Source organism: Protobothrops mucrosquamatus, unplaced genomic scaffold, assembly GCF_001527695.2.
Source record: "Protobothrops mucrosquamatus isolate PMUCROS unplaced genomic scaffold, P.Mucros_1.0 scaffold1323, whole genome shotgun sequence".
Lineage (NCBI taxonomy): Eukaryota > Metazoa > Chordata > Lepidosauria > Squamata > Viperidae > Protobothrops > Protobothrops mucrosquamatus.
The window spans coordinates 197,217-220,578 of NW_015387523.1; the positions used below are offsets into that span (position 1 = coordinate 197,217).

General features: G+C 45.0%; 1 protein-coding gene across 1 annotated transcript in view; it reads right to left on the reverse strand.

Moving 5' to 3' along the window:
* The window catches only part of LOC107292321 (solute carrier family 12 member 3), a 43,178-nt gene that overhangs the window by 7,833 nt on the left and 11,983 nt on the right, over window positions 1-23,362 (reverse strand). The window contains exons 8-23 of the mRNA XM_015821402.2: window positions 22,966-23,096; window positions 19,541-19,625; window positions 19,291-19,451; window positions 19,072-19,179; window positions 17,215-17,338; window positions 13,917-14,018; window positions 12,027-12,182; window positions 10,723-10,822; window positions 10,433-10,544; window positions 9,769-9,897; window positions 8,051-8,157; window positions 6,590-6,672; window positions 5,297-5,350; window positions 4,231-4,332; window positions 1,351-1,462; window positions 78-164 (exon numbers count right to left, since the gene is read on the reverse strand). Of these exons, the coding sequence (XP_015676888.2) occupies window positions 78-164; window positions 1,351-1,462; window positions 4,231-4,332; window positions 5,297-5,350; window positions 6,590-6,672; window positions 8,051-8,157; window positions 9,769-9,897; window positions 10,433-10,544; window positions 10,723-10,822; window positions 12,027-12,182; window positions 13,917-14,018; window positions 17,215-17,338; window positions 19,072-19,179; window positions 19,291-19,451; window positions 19,541-19,625; window positions 22,966-23,096 (1,753 nt within the window). The remainder of the gene's footprint in view (window positions 1-77; window positions 165-1,350; window positions 1,463-4,230; window positions 4,333-5,296; window positions 5,351-6,589; window positions 6,673-8,050; window positions 8,158-9,768; window positions 9,898-10,432; window positions 10,545-10,722; window positions 10,823-12,026; window positions 12,183-13,916; window positions 14,019-17,214; window positions 17,339-19,071; window positions 19,180-19,290; window positions 19,452-19,540; window positions 19,626-22,965; window positions 23,097-23,362) is intronic.

Genomic DNA, 23,362 nt, shown 5'->3' on the forward strand with positions numbered 1-23,362 from the left:
TTCGGGTGCTCCTCAAGGGGAGCCCCATGTAGAGAGCATTGCAGTAGTCCAGCATTGCAGTAGTCCAGGATATCTACCTGGTCTCCTCCGGTTTCCACATTATTTCAGGCAGCACCACAACTTCGCTGAAGCCCAGGCGGAATTTGTCCAACAGAAACTGGATCCTGTTGAACAGAAAGAGTTAGACGAGAAAAATCTATTATAAGTTGGAAAAAGCGAATCAAGTCTAGCAGGGAAAACATGGTTTAATTTGACAATAACATATTATTCTGTATAAAAACAGTGTGTTTCAGCTAAGAAATCAGGCTAGAATCTTAGGATTTGTGAACCCTAACATAATTCAACTACCCAAGTGCATAATTTAGTAGTGGATAGCAGACAATTATTTTCTGTCAAACTGCTATGACATTACCTATGTTAACTATAAAGGTCAACATCTAGTTTCCAGTCAAACCATATGCCCAAGTTATGCAGCAGTTCTGTAATCTTTTATTTCACTAAATCCAGTTTTATCTGTCTTGAAATGGATAACTGGGCATGCTGCCTCTACTTAGCTAGGGAATGTTTCCCTGAACAAATGTCCTATCTCTACCAGAACACCACCATTTTTTGGTAACAAACAGTTTCCCCAACCCTGGTTACAATATCTTGCCCCTAGAATGAAAAGTGACAAAATCGATAATTAACCCTTTAAGAACATTTTATATGGTTTGTTGCAACAAGGTGGAGTTCTGAATTACGATATACAAATCACAATGTAGCTGTTGGCATTTCTGTTAGCATCCAAAGCTAACATCTTAACATAATCATTCTAAATATGCTATATATTTTTGGAACAGAAAGAAGTGAGCCCAAATGCATTTGCATTTGGTTATATTGTTAACAAGCCAGATTGCTTTGCGTATTTGCTCCAATTAGACATTTTAAATGTTCTTTAGGGTTTTGATGGTTTTTATCGTTTTAGAATGGTTTTAAGATTTTAATTGTCATGCATACTTTTAAACTGTGACCTGCCCAGAGTTGTTTGCTGAAGTGGGCGGCTATAGAAATCAAATCAAATCAAATCAATAAAATACAGGCTCCTCTTCCTGGCACATTCGTGACCGGAGGTGCCATAAACAAAGAGAATAGGAGAGGCCTTTCAAAGCAAAAGTCAACACTTCACCGCAGACTTTGGGGACAATCTAAAGACAAAGTGTGAGTGCTATCTTTCGGGACAGCGTGTCTCCCGTTTACAATCTCCCTGAGCAAACTCTGGTTAGCTGCCAAGGAAACATCCGCCAGCCCCTTCCTGGAACTGTTTAGCTTTGGATTTTAACCTCCCCACCATCCCTGCCCTTTCTCCCTTACTCTTCTCTGTGCTCTTCCGCGTTAGAGATCTGCCCACTGATGAAGACTCGGACTTTGCACTGGCTCCAGCGTTTCCGGCGGGTCAGAAGATAGGGTATGAGGAGAGTCAGCCCTGCAGAGCAAGGAGGGAGGGGAAAAAAAAAAAGTCCAGAGACCAGCTGCACAACATGATGGCACAACCACACTGCCAGAAATGACATCCTGTCTTACAAGCAAGAGTCCTAGCTCTGCTGGGAAGACATCTCTCCCAACGTTTCCTAACCAGCTGAAGTCCCAATTCAATAGGGCAAACAGGCCCCATTGTCATCTGGTGTCAGCCTTCATGGATAAAGGTAAAGGTAAATGTTTCCCTGTCAATCATGTCCAACTCTAGGGCACGGTGCTCATCTCCCTTTCTTGGCCGAGGGAGCCAGGTGGTCCGAAGACAATTTTCACGGTCATGTGGACAGCATGGCGGTACACCAAAGGCACACAGAACGCTGTTACCTTCCCACTGAAGTGGTACCTATGAATCTACTTGCATTTGCCTGCTTTCAAACGCTAGATCAGTGTTTCTCAACCTTGACAATTTTAAGGCATGTGGACTTCAACTCCCAGAATTCCACAGCCAGCATTGCTGGCTGTGGAATTCTGGGAGTTGAAGTCCACATGCCTTAAAATTGTCAAGGTTGAGAAACACTGTGCTAGATGGTCAGGAGCTGGGGCAAGGACCGGGAACTCACCACGTTGCACCCAACTCGGGTCTTGAACCTGAGCTGTCGGCTTTCCAGCTGACAAGCTTAGTGTCATAACCGCTGAGCCATCGTGCCCAGACAGGAAATACAAATAGATGAGCTAATTCTGCTTTGTTGTAAGGCTGTGTTAATAAAATCTTGCAAGTCTGAAGGTACACACTTCCCGCTCTCACTTTTAACCGCATGATTAATGAGGGTGGGGTGCTTCTAAGTTTCTTCCTCTGACTATGAATTCCTTGGAAGCACCTCCATCTCTTGTCTAATTGCTTCCTGCTTTACCTTACCCCCAAGGCCATTCACACATCCCACTACATTTGGAAATAACCATTTTGCACGGATGGAGAACTTGCCCATGAGAATCAAGGAGGAGATGGAAAGAAAAGAATATTATGTCCCAAGCGTGCTCTTTCACAATTGCTGAGGAATGTGTAAAGCTTGGCGAATCAGACATATGGTTCCCCATATATATGTGTATGTATATTCAATATAGTGTAATATATAATTATTACATGCAATAATGATAAAGTATTTATATATGTATTTATTTATGTAGGTATGCCTTTATACATACATACATACATACATACATACATACATATATACATACATACATACATATATATATATATACACACACACTGTATATCTATATATCTCTATATCTCTCTATCTCTCTCTATCTCTCTCTATCTATAATCTCTATATCTCTATATCTATCTGCATGCACATGTATATGGGAGGATACAAACACATTTATATGCAATTACAAAGTATTTATATGTGTGCAGGTCTACACTCACAGAGATACAGGTAGTCCTCGACTTACGACTACAATTGAGCCCAACATTTATGTTGCTAAGTGAAACCTTTGTTAAGTAAGTTTTGCCACATCTTGCCACAGTTGTTAAGTGAGTCATTGCAGTTGTTAAGTTAGTAACACAGTTGTTAAGTGAATCTGGCTTCCCCATGGACTTTGCTTGTCAGAAGGTCACAAAAGGAGATCACATGACCCCAGGACATTGCAGCCGTCATAAGTATGAGTCAGCTGCCAAAGCATCCGAATTTTGATCACATGACTATGGGGACGCTGCCATGGTTGTAAGTGTGAAAAGTGGTCATAAGTCACTTTTTTCAGTGCCGTTGTAACTTTGAATGGTCACTAAATGAACTGTTGTAAGTCGAGGACTACCTGTACAAACACAGATAGACACATCTATATATTCATTCGTTCATCTGGGGAAGATCTGAGATAATTGACTTTGCACCACCTTGAGGGCACATTATCTATTATCTATGAAATAAAAAGCAGAGACATCACTGTGCCAACAAAAGTACGTATAGTCAAGGCCATGGTTTTCCCAGTTGCAATGTATGGCTGTGAAAGTTGGACCATAAGAAAGGCTGAGCGACAAAGAATTGAGGCCTTTGAACTATGGTGCTGGAGAAGACTCCTGGGAGTCTCCTGGACTGCAAGGCGTTCAAATCGGTCAGTCCTAGAAATGATCAACCCCGACTGCTCTTTAGAAGGCCAGATCCTGACGTTGAAACTCAAATACTTTGGCCACCTAATGAGAAGGAAGGGCTCACTGGAGAAGGGCCTGATGCTGGGAAAGATTGAGGGCAATAGAAGAAGGGGACGACAGAGAATGAGGTGGCTGGATGGAGTCACTGAAGCAGTAGGCGTGAACTTAAATGGACTCCAGAAGATGGTAGAGGACAGGAAGGCCTGGAGGAACATTGTCCATGGGGTCACGATGGGTCGGACACGACTTCGCAATTAACAACAACAAATGAAATAATATATAGTTAAAAATTGCATGTGCTAGACATGTATCAGTGTTCATAATATATATACAATAAAAGGACAATGAATGAGCTGTAAAGAACCATGGGGGAAAAAAGTCCTGTCTCTATGGCTTTCCCATATGTGTCTGAGCTTTGCCCTATTCATAGACACGCTCACGCGCTATAAATGTGTCCTTCCAGTTTTGCAGGTTAAAAAAAAAAAGTCACAATTTGAGACCATCAAAATGTCATCGTCCCAACTTGTATTTCCAGGCTATTAGGGGGTTGGGGGGAGGGGGTTGGCCATAAAGCATAGCAACAATCAAAACAAGAATTATTATTTCCAGGCAAATTCACCTACCACCATCATCAAACAACCAATAGATGTCAATGTTTTTCTTTTTCTGCTTGCTCTGGAACACTGTCTCCACGCTGGTATCGGCGCCAACTTTAAACACGCCACCTATAGTGAAACATAAACATAAACATAAACATAAACATAATAATAATAATAATAATAATAATAATAATAATAATAATAATAATAATAATAATAATAATAATAATAATAACTTTATTGTCACTTTGAAAGAACACCAATCGGCATACATCAAAATGAAATTTCGTTGCATACAGCTCTCAAAGGGTCACCACCTCCGATATACACTCCTTGTTCGTGGCCAGCTCAAGTTATAGATCTTCCATTTTAGTCTCTAGGGAGCGAACGATGGCAAACAGGACAGATGGAAACGGAGCTCCATGTGGATTAGTCCTCAAATTAGCTTGTATTCCTGCACGACAACCTCGCCTCCTTTCCACCTTTTCCTTAAAGAGGCCTCACTCCTTTTCGTCCCTGGAGAACACTGCCGCCGCCATCAACTCCTCCAAAAGCCTGTCTCCCATCCTCTGGGCCTGCCCACAGCCTCATCCAGTTCCTTCGCTCCATAAGCCACATAACTCACAATCTCCCACTTTCTAGCCTGGGTGTCTTAACCACAAGACCAAACTGGCTTTACGAACAGCTACGGAATATCCTTCATCCAATTATCTCCAAACACCAAAGTTTTCCTGGCATTAAGTGATAGCTGGGCTTAGCATTAAAAGCACCAGGCTAGAAACCAGGAGACTGTGAGTTCTAGTCCTGTCTTAGGCATGAAGGCCAGTTGGGTCACACTTAGCCCACAACATCAAACTTGGGCAATAAGCTGGTTAGTCAATTCTTGTTGAAACCAAAGGACCAACGCTTGGTTGATCCAAACAAAAAGCAGACCCTGCACTTGCGGGAAAATATTAGGGAAATAAAAAATTCCCATAGCACTTTCAAGCTTCCAGTCCTGGTTTTTGAAGCTCTTTTGATGTGAATTTGGAGCAGTCTGAAAGTAGGCAGATCCTAACAGGACACATTTACTTATTTGAGACAAACTTACGTTTCTGTTTTTCCTTCCCCAAGGCAGCTTCTGGATCTTCAAAACCCAGGTTCACTGTCCCAGGAAACAGAGAAAAAGCCCATTAATCAAGGCTGCATTTACTTATTTATCCGGTTTTTATACTGCCTCTATTGCTTTATAAACCTCCTTCCTCTTCCTATTATTGATTTAATTAAAAATAAATCAACAAATAACCTATGTATGTATGTATGTATGTATGTATATATGTATATATGTATATATGTATATAAAGAGAGAGTTTTTCAGACAGACGGTCTGATTGATTGCACCTTTGGCATTTTGACTGCTATACTGCAGTTCTACTTTTTATAATCTCTTTTGCCTTGCAGCCCCCAACTAGGAGCGTTAAGCAGGCTCAAGTCGCTACGATACATTACAAATTCAGATTTCTTTTTGCTGACAAGAGTTAAAGATTTTAAATGGGAGACTAGTATAAATATTTCAGACTCATTTGTCCTCATCAGCTAGCCAATGGTGCAATCAATCAGACCGTCTGTCTGAAAAACTCTCTGTATATACTCCCTTGACTTGGCTGACAAAGATGGGAGGAGAGCCTGTGGCCTGGTGGTTAATACAACTGCCTAGCATGTAGACTGCCCAGGTTCGAATCCCATAAAGGGGTGTGGCTAGCTGATGAGGACAAATGAGTCCGAAATAGCTATACTAGTCTCCCACTTAAAATCTTTAACTCTTGTCAGCAAAAAGAAATCTGAATATTACAGGTGGCAAAGAGAAATTGAAATACAAACTACAACATTAAATGCTGGTTCAAAATGTCTACAGGCAGTCCTTGACTAATACCAGTTCATTTAGTGACCATTCAAAGTTACAATGGCACTGAAAAAATGTGACTTCTGGCCGTTTTTTCACACTTACAAACGTTGCAGCATCCCCATGGTCACATGCTCAAAATTAAAATGCTTGGCAACTGACTCATATTTATGACGGTTGCAGTGTCCCAGGGTCACATGATCCCCTTTTGCGAACTTCTGATAAGCAAAGCCACTGGGGAAGCCAGATTCACTTCACCATCACGTTACTAAGTTAACAGCTGCAGTGACTCACTTAACATCTGTAGCAAGAAAGGTCGTAAAATGGAGCAAGGCTCACTTAAGAAATGTCTTGCTTAGCAACGGAAATTTTGGGCTCAATTGTGGTCATAACTCAAGGATTACCTATAGTTTTTTTTTTTTTTAAGGAAACCTGTTCTCTTTCCCAGAATTAAAGCAAGACAGATTGTAGCTTCCAAATGCATTTCTTGGATTCGCTCACCTTGGGCCTTGATCATCCGTGACATGTCCAGCCCATCCTTCATCCGAAGCAGGCAGACCCCAGTGCCGAGATCAAAGGAGTCACTGCAAGGGGGTGGGGGTGAAAGAGAAAATTCAAATAATGATCAACCAATTTTCATGCATTGTCCCTATCATCCCTTTGGTAGAATGTTCCCTTAAAGAAAAAACAACAGAGTAAGCTAAGAGAGTTTATATCTATCTATCTATCTATCTATCTATCTATCTATCTATCTATCTATCTATCTATCTATCTATCTATCTATCTATCTATCATCTATCTATCTATCTATCTATCTATCTATCTATCTATCTATCTATCTATCTATCCCAGACATGTCAAACACCACGCCTGGGGGCCGGATGCGGCCCGCGAAGTAGTTTCATGTGGCCCGCAAAGCCATCCTGGAAACAGTGAGGGAATGGCCCCCGCTGCCTTGGCCCTCGCCCAGGCCAGCCGGAAACCAATGTACAATTCTGTGGTGGCCATCTTGGCACTTGCCCCGGTGAACCATGCCTTGGCACTTGCCCCGGTCCCACCCCCTTCTGCCAGAAACCCTCAGATCTGTCCCACTCCTGCCCAGACCCCCATAGGCACCCTTGACGCGAATGATGTAGAACTGGCCACGCCCACACAGTAGGCCACACCCACTCCATCCATGCCCACCTAGTAGGCCGCACCTACCCTGGCCATACCCACCCGGCCCCCCAAGGGCAACCGCAATGCTGATGCGGCCCTCAGTGAAATTGAGTTTGACACCCCTGATCTATCCCTATCATCTAATTGTTGTTGTTCAGTCGTTAAGTCGTGCCCAGCTCCTCATGGACCACAGCACGAAAGGCTCTCTTGTCTCCTGGAGTTTGCCCAAATATTTATTTGTATCCTGCCTTATAAATAACTCAAGGCTATGAACCTATCCAACATACTTTTTTCTTCCTCCAATTTTCCCCACACAACAACAACCCCCCGTGAGGTGGGTTTTGTTAAGCGAGAGGGACTGGCCCAAAGTCACCCAGCTAGCTTTTCATGGCTCAGGCAGGACTTGAACTCACCATCTCCCACTTTCTAGTCTGGTGCCTTAACTCCTGTTCGTAAACTGGCTTTACGAACAGCTACAGAATATCCTTCATCCAATTCTCTCCAAACTCCAAAGTTTTCCTGGCATTAAGTGATACTCAGGCTTACCAAACTCAAAAATCCCCCCAATATATTTATGGCTTTCGCTGATTTTCCTCTGGAACTGATTTAAACTCTGGCAGTTTTACCAGCTAAAAGAATATATAAAGTTTAAAGGGCAAAGAGTCTTCTACAAAGTCTCTATCTTAGGGGTGATCCAAACCCATCCTTTCGTAAACTCTCAGCACCTATGTCCATCCCCTGTTTTCTCCACTCCTAACCCCCCTCCTTTTTCATTTATTCTTCTTGAGAACGTGATATCCTTACTGTATTATGCCCACATAATTCTCCAGGTTTTGGGGAGAGTCGGTCTGCCAATCACTCTTATAACCGAGAACAACCGTGTTAGGTTTTAGGCGTCCTAGACCTGAGACCTGCAAGAAGAAAGTGTGTTTAGTTTCTTATCAAAGGGGAAAGAATACTATCCACATTTTTGTTAGCACATTACATATTGTGCTAAACATGTGATTCATTTTAATCCAGTCTGTTGAACAATCCCGGTGGCTTAGTTTACATACATTGACCACAAACTAATATCTGGAAATCATAATGGTTAGGTTCATCCAACTTACTCAGCCAGGAGATAGGTAGTGTCAGAACTGCAGTCCAGGGCTATGTGTGTCTTGCTAATTAGAGATCACTATTTCAAAACTCTTGACAACCAAGTCTGTCTGCCTAGCAGTCCATCCATCCATCCATCCACCCACCCACCCATCCATCCATCCATCCAGATGGACTTAGAACTTGAGCAACAAATTTACTTTAAACTTGTTCTTAATGTCAAAACATTCAGTGATGAGGCTATATAAATAAAATAAATAAAGATGATTTAGAGCAGAGGTCTCCAACCTTTCTTGATTGGTGGAGCGGAGGGAAAGGGCGGGGAAAGCATTTTATATATGTGCACACGCACACACAAACAGGGCCACGAGCACGCGCGACGCAAATGGGGCAGTGTTAATGCTCACATGACACTTGCTAGTGCCGCTGTTTTTACTGCACAGCACCCCATTTGCATAGCGGTGGTGGTGCAAGTGGAGGTGAATGTGCACTCACACATGTGTGCACTGGCCAGCCTGTTCCGCAGCCCAGTGGCCAGCAGGCCATGGCCCAGTAGTGGGCTGCAGTCCACAGGTTGGGGACCCCTGATTTAGAGAACTATAGGTAGTTCTCAACTTAAACTATTCGTTTAGAGACCATTTGCAGTTACAACAGCACTGAAAAAGTGACTCGACCAATTTTCACACTTATGACCGTTGCAATATCCCCATGGTCATGTGATCAAAATTCAGGTGCTTGGTTCATATTTATGATGGTTGCAGTGTCCCGGGGTCATGTGATTGCTTTTTATTATTATATTATTGTTTTTATCACCGTAATGTGTTTGGAATCAGGCATGTTATAGAAATTATAAAGCGTACAGCCACTTTTTAATGTTGGTTCTCTACCACTAAGCTACAACTCCTTTCCAAAGACACATAGAAGACTTTGTCCTCATCATCTTGGATAACAGAATGGGATCTCCAGGTAACCAAGGGAGATTTCCAAGCAGTTTTAAAGCTTTGAGGTGAGGATGAACAAAATCAGCTGATACAGAACATCCCAAACTACAAAGTAATTTAGAATCAATGCTATCTTCTTTGGGGTCCTTGGTGCTCTCTGAGTTTGGTGGTTTTCTTGCAGACGTTTCATTACCCAACTAGGTAACATCATCAGTGCATCACCTAGTTGGGTCATGAAACATCTGCAAGAAAACCTCCAAGCACAGAAAGCACCAAGGATCCCACAGTTCAACCCTGTACAAATATTCTCTCCTGTAGTATTGGGACAATATTGGGACCAAAACTCGGACCAAAACTGCATATCATTTTTTTAGCTTCAACCCATCTCTCTGTCAGGGTCCCTAATTTTTGCTCCTTTCTCCGGCAATGAATGCAAAGGCATTACACAAGGCCTTCACTCCCAAAACTTTGCAAATGTGATACCTGCATAAAGCTTCTAGCTCCTGAACGTAAGTCTCCGATGGTGATATAGTTGTAGAACGCACGGATTTTCCGCTTGCCGAGCCATTGGAGTTGCTCATCATAATCCTCAAAGCATGATGAATCCTGTAGCTGATGGGACGAAACAAGAAGGTTTGGACTTAAAAGGGGCAGCAGCCCTCCCCATCTCTTTATTCCTGCCCCATAGAGTGGAACGGGACAACTCGCTGCAGCCAACTTGTCAGGGCCATCTCGGCTGCAGGATAACTCCACACTGGATAATTCAACGTGATAAATCAGGAGTCTTCAAACTTGGCCCTTTTATGACTTGTGGCCTTCAACTCCCAGAATTCCTCAGCCAGCGTGCCTGGCTGAGGAATTCTGGGAGTTGAAGGCCACAAGTCATAAAAGGGCCAAGTTTGAAGGCCCCTGTGATAAATGTTATCCACTACTATTTTTTTGACATTATTTCCATTTTTTATGCAAGTGGACAAACATGAAAATAATGCAGAAGAAACAGTGGCGGATAACATTTATTGTGTTTGACTTATTGACGTGGAATTTGTCATGTGGCGAGTTGTCCTGCAGCAAGTTGGCCCTGACAAGATGGCCTCAACGAATTGTCCTTAGACCCCCCAAAGAACTGACCCCTACAAGGGGCACTAACCTCAGCCACATTTCCGCATATCATGAGGCTGATGTTTTTGGTGAAGGCTCCAACAAAATCCACCAGGGCTGGTCGGAAGCTGGGAGGACCTGACAGGACCAAACACTGAGGCCTGCAGAAGGGAAAGACAGTTAAAGATGCTGAAAAGGAAACCAGGAATACGCTCAACTTTCATTTGCGGGAAGGAGCTGGAATTGAAGACCATGATCTCAAGCATATTTCCAGCCCTTACTCCATTCATGGGAAGACCCTGAGAGCTGAGGACATTTCTCCTTCACTTGACCACTCACCGGAAATTTTTAACATGATCCTCCACATTGGTCAGGTTCATGGCATTGGAGAGAGCCATGTTGTAGGTCCCAGCTTGCACGGAGGAGCCCCAGTTCACCTCTGTGAGGAACAAGGAGGGAAGGTGGGTCGGGAAGAGAAAAACAAGATCTTTGTTCAATCATTCCCTACCTTCTCTCTATCCAGTGGTTGCCAAAAACTCAAGGAAGACACAGAAATAGGATCCTTGGCCTGCTACAAACTCTTAGACCAGGGGTAGGCAACCTCGGCTCTTTTATGACTCGTGGACTTCAACTCCCAGAATTCCTGAGTCAGCTATGCTGACTCAGGAATTCTGGGAGTTGAAGTCCACGAGTCATAAAAGAGCCGAGGTTGCCTACCCCTGTCTTACACCCTTTCCTGTTAAATATGGGGCTCAACATGATCACTCTCAAACCATTTATAGGTAGTCCTCGGCTTATGACCACAACTGAGCCCAAACTTTCTGTAGTTAAGTGAGACGGTGGCGAAGTGAATTTTGCCTCATTTTATGACCTTTTTTGCTGCAGTGGTTAAGTGAATCCCTGTAGTTATTAAGTTAGTAACATGGCTGTTAAGTGAATCTGGTTTCCCCATTGTTTGTCAGAAGGTTGCAAAAGGCGATCCCATGACCTCGGGTCACTGTAACCGTCGTAAAAAATGAATTCAGCCAAGTGTCCGAATTTGGATCACATGACCATGGGGACGCTGTAATGGTCGTTAAGTGTGAAAATCCCTTTTTTCAGTACTGTTGTAACTTCAAATGGTTACTAAGTGAAACATTGTAAGTCAAGGACTATCTGTAGAAGAGGTAGCAACTCTTTTAAGCAGGATGTTGATGGATATCCCCTCTGTTGGATACTTCACCTCTGCTATCACTTTGTCATGGGATCTTTTAACTATATCCAATTTGGTGGGCTTAGGACACAAAAAAGCAAACAAACAACCCGGGTCCCTAGGCAGCACACCCAAGTACTCACATACTCAAAATACTATTATTCACTACTCATTCTTCTCCAAACGGACTATATTTAGAATGCTATCATTCCACACATCTTGGTACCAGTCTGGGGGATAAGGGGCACTGGTGACAGATGTAACAATTTCACATCTCTTTGTGCTAGACTGGAGGCGATGAACATTGCATTGCCCTGACTCTATTAGAAATGATGTGTGTATGTTGGTATCAGGTTGGAGTTGGTGGACATTTTAATTATCCAACTCTGGAGAACATCAAGTGGGGTGGCGGTGCCTATCTTAGGAACTTCAATATTCAAGGTGTTCTCACCTGGTTTCTTGTAGGTGACATACGCCAAGCTCACAATGATGACCCCAACGACAATCAGGGCTGCCCACCAAGTCAGCAGGAACATGATGACCACGGAGACGATGGACCCAAAGAGTGCGGTCCATTTGTTGAAGTAGCGGAAGGAAGGCCTCCAGCCTAGAAGGGGCGAAAGAGAGATGGGAATGTCATTTATCCTCTCCAGAGCCCTCCCACCATTTTAATCTAAAGCAGGCATGTCAAATTGCTGGTCTGCAGGTTGGATGTGTCACGCTAAAACCGCGCCCACCACATTGCCACCATGATACATCGTGCTACGTCACATGACATCGTGAGTTTAACATGCCTGATCTAAAGCTTTATCTGTGCAAAAGATTTAATGTTTTTAATGTTGGCCATGCAAGACCAGAAACTTAGAAGTCAGCACCTTGAAGATAGCTGCTAGATGGTCATATAAAATAGAATATATATTAATCATAATTTTACCATTATAATAGTATATTATATATACTATTGATGGTATATTATATATCAACACGTAACCTATTATACACCGCATACATGACTATATATATATGTGCAAATACACAATATATAGCACATTACAACATGCAATGTAACACAATGCAATTTTTTTCAGGTTTCTCTACGACGACTAGTAACTTATATACAGCATATAGATGTCGCGGTATGTCATCTCAGAAGCAGATCAAATAAAGAAACAATGAATGGGAGAGAGAGAGAAACAGAGAGACAGAGAGAGATTTTCACTGTCCAGAATGCAATCCATAAATTAAGAGGATTTCTGAGCAGAAAGCCAAAATAGTACATAGGATTTATTCAAAGTTGCTAACCTGTTTTTCCACACTACTTTTTGAATTCATGCACTCCTGTGACAAAAACGGTTTTATCTCCTTGGCCCTGGTTCACCTACCCAATCAATCAAAATAGAGCTGGAAGGAACCTTGGAGGTCTTCTAGTCCAACCCCCTGCTCAAGCAGGAGATCTTATACCATTTCAGACAAGTGGCTGTCTAGTCCAGTGGTGGCGAACCTATGGCACGCGTGCCAGAGGCGGCACTCAGAGCCCTCTCTGTGGGCACGCGTGCCATGCCCTGGAGATGGCAACTATCCCTCTTCAACCAGCCGCCCGCTAACTCGCCGAGGTCCCACATGGCCGGATGCATCCCAGCACCCATGCGCTCGCTGGCCTCTGTGTGCAGGGGCTGATGGTGTCAGGCAGCAGCTGCCCCAGCCCCTGACTCGCCTTGCCCTGTGACAATGGCACCCCCGCCCTGCCTCCCCTTGTCTCGTGAACCTCCTGCCCACTGCCCCACCTGCCAGAGACCCCCCGGGATCTCCCCCAACCCTGCCCGGCCCCCACAGGCGTCCCTCCCCACGAGCAACATCGAGCTGGCCATGCCCACCCTGGCCACGGCCATCAAATCTGCCATGACTACCACAGCCACGCCCACCTGGCACCCGGTGATAAATAAGTGGGTTTTGGGTCTGGTCTCTTCTTGAAAACCTCCAGTAATGAAGCACCCACAACCTCTGAAGGCAAGCTCTTCCACTGGTTAATTGTCCTTACTGTTAGGAAGTTTCTCCTTAATTCCAGGTTGCTTCTCTCCTTGATTAGTTTCCATCCATTGTTTCTTATCCTGGCTTTTGGAGCTTTGGAAAATAGGTTGATCCCCCCTCTTCTTTGTGGCAACCTTTCAAATATTGGAATACTGCTACCATGTCCCCACTAGTCCTTCTTTTCTCTAGACTGGCCGTGCCCAAATCCTGCAACCGTTCTCCATATGTTTTTAACCCTATGAAGGCCTTTCATCATCTCAGTTGCTCTTCTCTGCACTTTTCCCAAATTCTCAAAGTACCCAGCCCATCTTACCTGGAGAATTGGTGATGGTGGCATGGAAGCAGCTGAAGTTGATCAGGGCGTACGAGCAGAGGAAAAAGTTGGAGATGATGGGGGCGATGGTATTCAGTTCAGCTGCAAAGGGAAAGAGGGGTGAGGAAAACTAAGACGGCCACTGCAGAACTCAGCAAGGCTTCTCGTGGTGCCAGGCGCAGGCAGTCCTTGACTTATGACCGCAATTGAGCCCAAAATCTCTGTGGCTAAGCAAGGCAGTTAAGTGAGTTTCGCCTCATTTTACGATCTTTTTTTTTTTTGCCACAGTTCTTAAGCAAATCTCTACAGTGGAATCATGCCGTCGTTAAGTGAGTCTGGTTTCCCCCACTGACTTTGCTTGTCGGAAGCCGGTTGGGAAGGTTACACGCGGTGATCACGTGACCCCAGGACACTGCAACTGTCATAAATACATGCCGGTTGCCGGGTGGCCAAAATTTTGATCACGTGACCATGGGCATGCGGCAACCGTTGTGTGAAAATGGCCCTGAGTCGCTTTTTACAGTGCTGTTGTAACTTGGAACGGTCACTAAAGGAATGGTTGTAAGCCGAGAACTCCCTGTGACTAATCTTTCATCCCAGCAATGGGATTCCTTTTTAACAATTTTAACTGACCTCTCAGCTGAATTCACATCACATGCTAGACCTCGACGAATTAAGAAAACCCCATTGTTGTGTTCCCCAAATCTGCTGGCCTCAGGCAAATCAGCAGTGGTTTAACACAAGGCTTTTCAACCTTTTCACCCATTGTACCACTTTTAGGATATGGCAATATCTGAGTACCACCAGGTACAGTACAGGTAGTCCTCAACTTACAACAGTTAACTTAGTGACTGTTCGAAGTTAAAATGGCACTGAAAAAAGTGCCCCCCCAAGCCACAGCCGAGCAAGACACCTGCCTGCCCACCCGGTGGTGCTCTTCCTCCTAGCCGAGGTTTTCATTGTTGTAAGCATTTCTGTTGAGGATTGGCAGTGGGGGTGGGAAGGGGAAGTGTTTGGTTTTTATTCCCCGTCTGCTGGGGGTTGCAGCAGGTTTTGGTCACTTCACATGACCCTGGGACACTGTGACCATCATAAATATGAATCAGTTGCCAAGCATCTGAATGTAAATCACAAGGCCCGAGAGATGCTACAACATTCCAGCTGATCGGTGCTTCTTCTTGGCTCAGCAGAAGCGCTAGGATCAGCGCCGAGCTCCAGCTGGAGCCTGGTGCTGATCCTGGCGCTTCTGCTGAGCCCTGACAGCCCTGCAGCTCCAGCCATCTCTCACTCAGGCTTGTGCGGTGCTGCCACCAGTTCAGCTCATTCCCCTCCCCCACTACCACTTTTTTAGGATGGTCGCATACCACCTGCCAGGTGCCAATGTACCACAGGTGGTACCCGTACCACTGGTTGAAAAGCCCTGGTTTAACAGAATAAGAGGTCTCGTAGTCCAACCCCCTGCTCAAGCAGGAGACCCTACTATTCCAGACAAATGGCTGTCTAATCTCTTCTTAAAAATCTCCAGTGATGGAGCACCCACAAGTTCTGGAGGCAAGTCGTTCCACTGATTAATTGTTCTCAAGGTCGGGAAATTTCTCCTTAGTTGGTTCCCTCCTTGATTAGTTTCCATCCATTGCTTCTTGTTGTGACTTCAGGTGCTTTGGAGAATAGGCTGATCCCCTCTTAAAGGAAACCATGTTGAAAAGAAGGGTTCCTACAATGCCCAGATCCAGAAAGCACCCAATCCATTTAATATAGTTAACGGCAGTGCTTTTTTTGTAAGAAAAAAGGTGCCCAGAGCTCATATCTTGTTAATCTTTTATTTACCTTTCGCACATAGTCAATCACTGTACACACACCCAGACACTTCAGTTGTGTAATGAAACGTAACAGTCGCCGCCTGCAGTAAGCACTCAGCGTGTGACCACATGACCAATCACAAGCCGAGCAGTGCCACAAGCCGAGCAGCCGGACGAGTACGCATGCACTGGACTCGACACACAAGCAGCCTGCATGCACTGTTTTAATGATTTTGCCACCGACCTACTACACTTGACTGGGCGATTGAAGTCCATGTGGACCAAACATCAAATTTTCCAAAGTTACTTTTAAAACTTGGAAAATTGATCAAAAAAAGGTAAACCACTGGTTAACAGGTTATGTGAATCGTGGTGGCGCAGTGGTTAGAATGCAGCACTGCAGACTAACTCACTGCTCACTCTAGGACAAGGCTTTTCAACCTTTTCACCCATTGTACCACTTTTAGGATATGGCAATATCCGAGTACCACCAGGTACAGTACAGGTAGTCCTCGACTTACAACAGTTCACTTAGTGACTGTTCGAAGTTACAATGGCACTGAAAAAAGTGCCCCCCGAGCCACAGCCGAGCAAGACACCTGCCTGCCCACCCAGCGGCGCTCTTCCTCCTGTCCGAGGTTTTCATTGTTGTGAGCATTTCTGCTGAGGATTGGCAGCGGGGGTGGGGTGGGGGGGGTGTTTGGTTTTTATTCCCCCCATCTGCTGGGTGGTTGGAGCAGGTTTTGGTCACTTCACATGATCCTGGGATACTGACCATCATAAATATGAATCAGTTGCCAAGCATCTGAATGTAAATCACAAGACCCTGGAGATGCTGCAACATTCCAGCTGATCGGCGCTTCTTCTGGGCTCAGCGGAAGCGCTAGGATCAGCGCCAAGCTCCAGCTGATTGGTGCTTCTTCAGGGCTCAACAGAAGCACCAGGATCAGCGCCGAGCTCCAGCTGGAGCCTGGTGCTGATCCTGGTCCTTCCGCTGAGCCCTGACAGCCCTGCAGCTCCAGCCATCTCTCGCTCAAGCTTGTGCAGTGCTGCCACCAATTCAGCTCATTCCTTCCCCCACTACCACTTTTCTAGGATGGTCGCGTACCACCTGCCAGGTGCCAATGTACCACAGGTGGTACCCGTACCACTGGTTGAAAAGCCCTGCTCTAGGAGTTCTGAATGGCTCAAGGTTGACTCAGCCTTCCATCCTTCCAAGGTCGGTAAAATGAGGACCCAGATTGTTGGGGGCCATATGCTGACTCTGTAAACTGCTTAGAGACGGCTGCAAAGCCTTGTGAAGCGGTATATAAGTCTAAGTGTTATTGCTATTTGTTCATTACAACTGGTTCCTCAATCCATGGTCAAATTCATCTTCCACTTCAAAGCATCTCCAACCTGTTTATCTCACTTTACCCTTGACTTCAATTCCTTGGCCTTTCATTCACATTTGGGGATAGAGAAATTAAGAGGACCAATTTATAAGCAGCCTCACTTACCAATGAGGATGAAGGCAATGGCCAGGATAAAGGTCAGAGCATAAGCCCTCAGCGGCTCATTATTCTTTCCGTAACCCTTGGCGAAAAAGCCGATCAGGGGATAAAGGTTGTCTTGACAGAGGCACTGGAAGGAAGAGAGACATAAGCTGGAAGCAGGAATCTCAAAACCCATTGGGGACAATGGTCAGAAGGATGTTTAAAGGCTTCTTGCTACAGGCAGATGTTGGGCAGGTTGGAGCAAGTAATATTTAATTTGGCATTGGTCCCATCTCAATTCATATGAACATGGGACCCAATTCACAGTTCTCAAAAATTTACCTGTGATAACATCTGTGTCCATGGAAATTCTCAAATCAGGTCATGGTTGTCGCAAAGATACTTTTCAAAAGCAACTGGGCTTTCTTGTTGTTGTTATTGTTTTTGCCCTTGAAAATGTTTCACTTCTCATCCAAGACGCTTCTTCAGTTCTGGCTAAAGGGTGGGGGAAAGATGGCTGCCAAGAATATAAATCCTTCTATTCCCCACCATTCAGTCAGAACTGAAGAAGCTTCTTGGATGAGAAGCGAAACGTTTTCAAGGGGGAAAAAAAAACCCCAGGAAAGTCCAGTTGTGAAAAGCATCTTTGGGACATCTCTGTCTACTTCTCTCTGATAAACAGCCCCAAAATGAAGAACAACAAAGTACCGTATTTTTCCGTCTATAAGACGCACCCGTGTATAAGACGCTCTCCGCGCCGATCAGCTGTTCGGCGCAGCGCCGAACAGCTGAGCCGGCAAATCCGCAAGTTTGGCCAGCAGAAGATCTTGCACCCTCCTCCCTCCCGTTAGTGGCAAGCCCACAGGGGCTTGACCCCTGCACCAGGCGGCAGGGCAACCCACACAGGCATGCCCTGGGCTGCGAAGGTTACCGTTATTTTTCCGTGTATAAGACGCACCTGATTTTTGAAGAGGGTGTTTGCAGGAAAAAATAGCGCCTTATACATGGAAAAACACAGTAACTTACACAACTGTTACAGCTTTTTAATTCTAAACAGCCTCTACTCTCCCTCACCTACCAGCTTTAAAACTGTAAAAATAATTTTCAAAGTCAGTACATTCAGAAAGAAATCCCCCCCCACACTTGTCAAAGTTCAGCCTGACCGGGTGAGCAAGGACTTGTTCCTTTCTAAAGTTAAAAGCTAACCAATGAAATTGACCTGGTTCTAAATTTGGGGGAGAGAGAAAACCAAACTCCATCCACGTAAGGAACTTAATGGAGTTTGCTGCAAAGGGAGGTAGAAAGTCATCTTCACAGAGGGCTCTCTGCAACCCTAAGCTTCTCCAGATGTGTTGGAACAACCAGAATTCATAGCCAACATCAATTTGAAGGATATTCTTGGGGGAAACGGCAACTTGGTATCCATATTTCATAGAATCGTTGGGCTGGAAGCGATCTTGGAGGTCTTCTAGTCCAAATCCCTGCTCAAGGTAGGAGCCTTATACCATCCCAGTCAAATGGTTACCCAGTCTATTTCTGAAAATCTCCACTAACAAGCACCCATAACTCTGGGGGCAAGGTGCTCCATTGATCGCATCGCACATGTCACAAGCACTGAGGGGTTTCCTGGTTGAAAGGATTAGCTGGTGACATCACCATTGCCCTGGGGAACCCGCGGTTGGGGGCTCCTTTCATGTCCCAGGCAGGAACCAGCGCGAAGGATGAAAGCTCACCCCACCCCGTGGCAGCACTCAGGTCCTGAACGTGGGCTTGCTGACCTCCAACCCAGTGTCCTAACCATGTGACCCACTGTGTTACTTATTCCATTGATTAATTGATGCTGTTTCTGTCCCTCTGCCCCATAATTTCCCCCCAATTTACCTGGAAGACCTTGGGGGCTGACACAAGGCAAGCCAAAGCAGAGGAGAGAGTAGCAGCGAAGATTCCTGCTGTGATCAGAGGGCTGAATGCCGACACCATGCTCATTGTCTGGAAAAGAGGGGTGGTGTGGGATCATTTTAAAGAGACAAAGCTCCAAGTCGCACACCCCAAATCTCTGTTTTACTCCCAAAGAGGAGGGGGTGCGTCCAGGAGCCCTACCTGGTAGTCATTGGCAAGCCCGTATGGGCAGGTCTGCGTCACACTACATTCGGTGAAGTTCCAGCCATACCCACAGCCCAGGCCGACACAGTCTCCACCGGTGAAGTTGGAAACCAAAGTGTCATTTAGAATTCCAGAGGCATCACGGATGACGCAAGCTCCTGTAGAAGATGAAGAAAGAAGTCTCATAGGACTGGGCGCCTGGCATAGACGTTGGGAGCCTGTGGTGCCCAAATGGAATCTTACTTACCTATGGTGGCGGAAATGGCCAAATAACTGATGGTGGTCAGGAAGATGGCCATTAGTGTTCCTTGGGGGATGGCCACTGCGGGGTCCTGCAAAAGAAAGGCCGTGGTGAGCAAAAATGGTCAAGAAGTTTGGTGCTTCCCATTTTAGGAGAGAAGACACAGGAGAAAGCAAGGGTCCTCCTACATGCATTCAGCTAAGGTCATGAACAATATGGGTCTTCACTTCCTAGAACTGCCTCCACCTAACTGAAGAGAAGCAAGGCTTCCATCCCTGCACTCTCTTTCAAGCACCATCTTCTTGGCAGCTGGATGAAACCACCAGAAGATCTCTCTCAGTTCAGCTGGGATGAAGAACAGTTTGGTTTTTCCTCCTACAGCGGCCCCACCTAGTAGCATTTGAGGGAGGAGAAGCCATAATCAATGATCTGGAAGCCAATTAGCTGCTCTCCTTATGGGCACCATCCGCTGCTCCAACTGAGAGGACTCAACCTTCAGCTCAAGTGGGACCAGGGACAATGTAGTTCTTCTGTTCCTAGAACTTGCCTCTGCTATATCCAAGGGAGATGGGATGTTTCACCAGCACTGAATGTACTTTGGGGCAAGTGCCAGGGACCGGAAGATATGCACAGTATTGCCCCAACCTACAAAGGAATTGTTGCTTGCAACAGTTGTTGCAATATTACCGCAACCAGCCATATGTGCTGGAATTCATTGGCACAGCTCTCTTGCTTACTGTGACGTGTGTATTAAATTCAGTGGTGCCCTACATGGTCTGTTGCATAATTAGAGATCAGCGCGGTTACTATGGACATTACTTAGCTAGATGTGGTGTCTCTACTTGCTTGTTCCTCTTTCCCAGTCTGTAAGGCCCTTTCACCCATTTACTATTAGGCTGAAAGCCCTGGTGCCCAGGTGTGCCCATTCTATGCTTATCTGATCCAGGTAAAGTAATTTCACAGGCAACAGGAATTATTTTGCAAGGAGCAAATAGGTCAAATAATTACCGTATTCCCCTTCTGTGAATCACAGCAGAAATAACCCATAAATAAGTTACTCTGTGTGGAAGATATACTTTGAAGTCCTTGATGCTTTCTGAGCTTGGTTATCGGCTTGCAGACCTTTCATTGCCCAACTAGATAATATCATCTGTGCTGATAGTACATCATTGGTTATGTTACCTAGTTGGGTAATGAAATATCTGCAAGCCAACAACCAAGCTCAGAGAACAACACCAAGGACTCCGCAGTTCAACCCTGAGCTACAGATATTCTCTTCTGTAAGATATTCTTCGACTTAGTTCCATTCCAAATCTTACTTTGTGGATTGAGCTTATTGCTAAACCAGGGCGCTTCTTGAAAAGTTGAATTACAGCTGCACAAACCCCAGGTAGAATCGTGAAGTATCTTCCAAATTCTTTCTTTCCTTGTGTGCTCCCTCATCTGATGTGATCCAGGTAAGCAATAAAGAAAAGGGCCTTCTCTGTGTTGTCCCCCCCCAGTTTGGCAGTTCCTTCCCAAAGGAGGGCCACTTGTCTTTGGTCATCTTCTCTGAGCATATCTTGAGGAAAGATTTTGGTCCTGATCTTGGTCCTTGACCTTGGAAGATCTTGAGCCAGGGATCTTGGTCTTGACCTTCTTTTCTGAGCTTCTAACACAGCGGTTCTCAACCTATGGGTCGCGACCCCATTTGGGGTCGATCGACCATTTCACGGGGGTCGCCAAGCAAGGCTGTCCGCCATTTTTTTCCCCTTTTCCGGCGGGTGCCTTACCTCCCTTGAGCTGGGCCAGCTGGTGGTCGGCCTGCTCTGTCTCTGCCACTTGCCAGCTACGCCTCGGCCGGCGCAGGGGGCGGAACCACGCATGCGCAGCGCTCCCAGGCAGGGAAAGTCCTCAACTTACGACCGGTTGGGTAGTCCTCGACTTATGACCGGTTTAGTCCTTGACTTACGACTGGTTTAATCCTCGACTTACGACCGGTTTAGTCCTCGACTTACGACCGGTTGGGGGTCGCGGCATTAAAAAGGTTGAGAACCACTGTTCTAACAGATGGGTGGTTTGGGATTGGTCTAAATTTGGTGTTTTTCACACCTGGCAACTTTTAAGATGTGTGGACTTCACCTCTCATGCTGGCTATGGAATTCTGGGAAGTGAAGTCCACACATTTTTAAGGTTACCTATAGTCTGAAAAACACTGGCCTAAATTATCTTTCTGAAGAAAAGGGGTAATCTTTTAAGCCTGTACCCTCTGATTGTGAGGAGATTTAGTGCGATTTCTCTGTGTCTTCTGTGGAATGTGGCTTGGCCAGATCTTGCTCACACATGTCTAAAGAGCAATCTGAATGGAAAATTACTCCCTCTTTTATCCAACTATGAGATCACCCTTCCTTAATTGATATCATATAGGTATGCTAGGTCTGTGGTTCCCAGAAATCAATTTTAAAGGCACCAGGATGCCAAAGGTGGCTTTAGGGAAGCGTGTGTGTGTATATGTGTTAACTCACTGCAGAAGAACCTGAAAAAGGGAAACATACAAGTACACAGGATATCCTATTTGTTTCCTTAATAAGTCACAAGCTTTGGTTGAAACTATATTGCTCTAAACCCTCATTCCTCATCCTGAACTAAAGGTGAAATGCAAATGTTTGCCTCTGAGTCAGTCTTGATTTTTGGAAAGTGGTTTACCTTCTTCCTAGGGCTGAAAGAGAGCAACTGGTTCAAAGTTCAAAGTTCCCCCTCTGGCTTTGTCCCTAAGGCAGGTCTAGAACTAGTCTCCATCTTCCCATCCTACATCTCAGGCTTGCTTACGGAAAAGTTCTGCTGGTAGGAAGAGAGGTGGAAAAGACTACTGTCTTTCCAGCTGCTCCCACAGGGAGCAGTAATCTTTAAGATTCCCCTTCCTGGGAGGGGTCCACAACCACCCAAAGGTCATCTTGGGTCATTCCTAAGTGCCCCATTCAAATCCAGGGGGCTGGACTGCCAAAGAACCAGCTCTGGCAGCAAATGCAGAACATCGTGGGCAGGAGAAGAGATTCTGCCTACCCTGCAGCAGCCATCTTGGGGAGGAGCTCCCCCCATCCTACATCTCAAACCAAGCTAGCTCAGTAATATTTTATTTAAAAAACAACCTTTAGCCCCCCAAATACTTTCAGTCTTCTCCTTTTCTGGAAACGCAAGTAGAATTTCTAGGAAGTCCTCGGCTGTTGAAGCCAAAATTTCATCCTTTTGCTATGTTTTCTCCAAACTCTTGCTTTCAGTGAATCTGTTACCTTTTTTTTCCCCCTCTACTTTTCAATCCTTTTCTCTGAAAAATGTCCCGGATATATTTTACTGAAAAGGGAATGTGAATCTTTAAGGGAGACAGACGAGCAAGGGAAGAAGTCCAACTGAGCTCCATCATGCATTGATGCAACCTGCAGCCAACAGCTTACCTTCAAGTCTCCTGAAATATTCGCCCCAGCTAGGATCCCAGTGGCTGAAGGGAAGAAGATGGAGAACATGCCAAAAAAGCTGCCTGATTCACCTCGCCAGTCAGGTGTGATGTTTTCCAAGAAGACGTCACCTTGAAGAAGGAAAGGAAATGTTTTTTTAAAAAAAATCAAATGAGCACCCCAAAAGCCGCTGAACCTTTTTTTTTTTTTTAAAGGTGTTTGGCTTTTCAAGAATCCAAACTATAGAGCTGCCTTAGACAAAATCAAGCTATTTGCTTATCGGCTTTAATGTGCTTTGCTTTAATTAGCAGCAACTCCTTAAGTGTCTCATAGATCGGTCTTTATCGTTAATAATAATAATAATAATAATAATAATAATAGTAATAATAATAGTAAT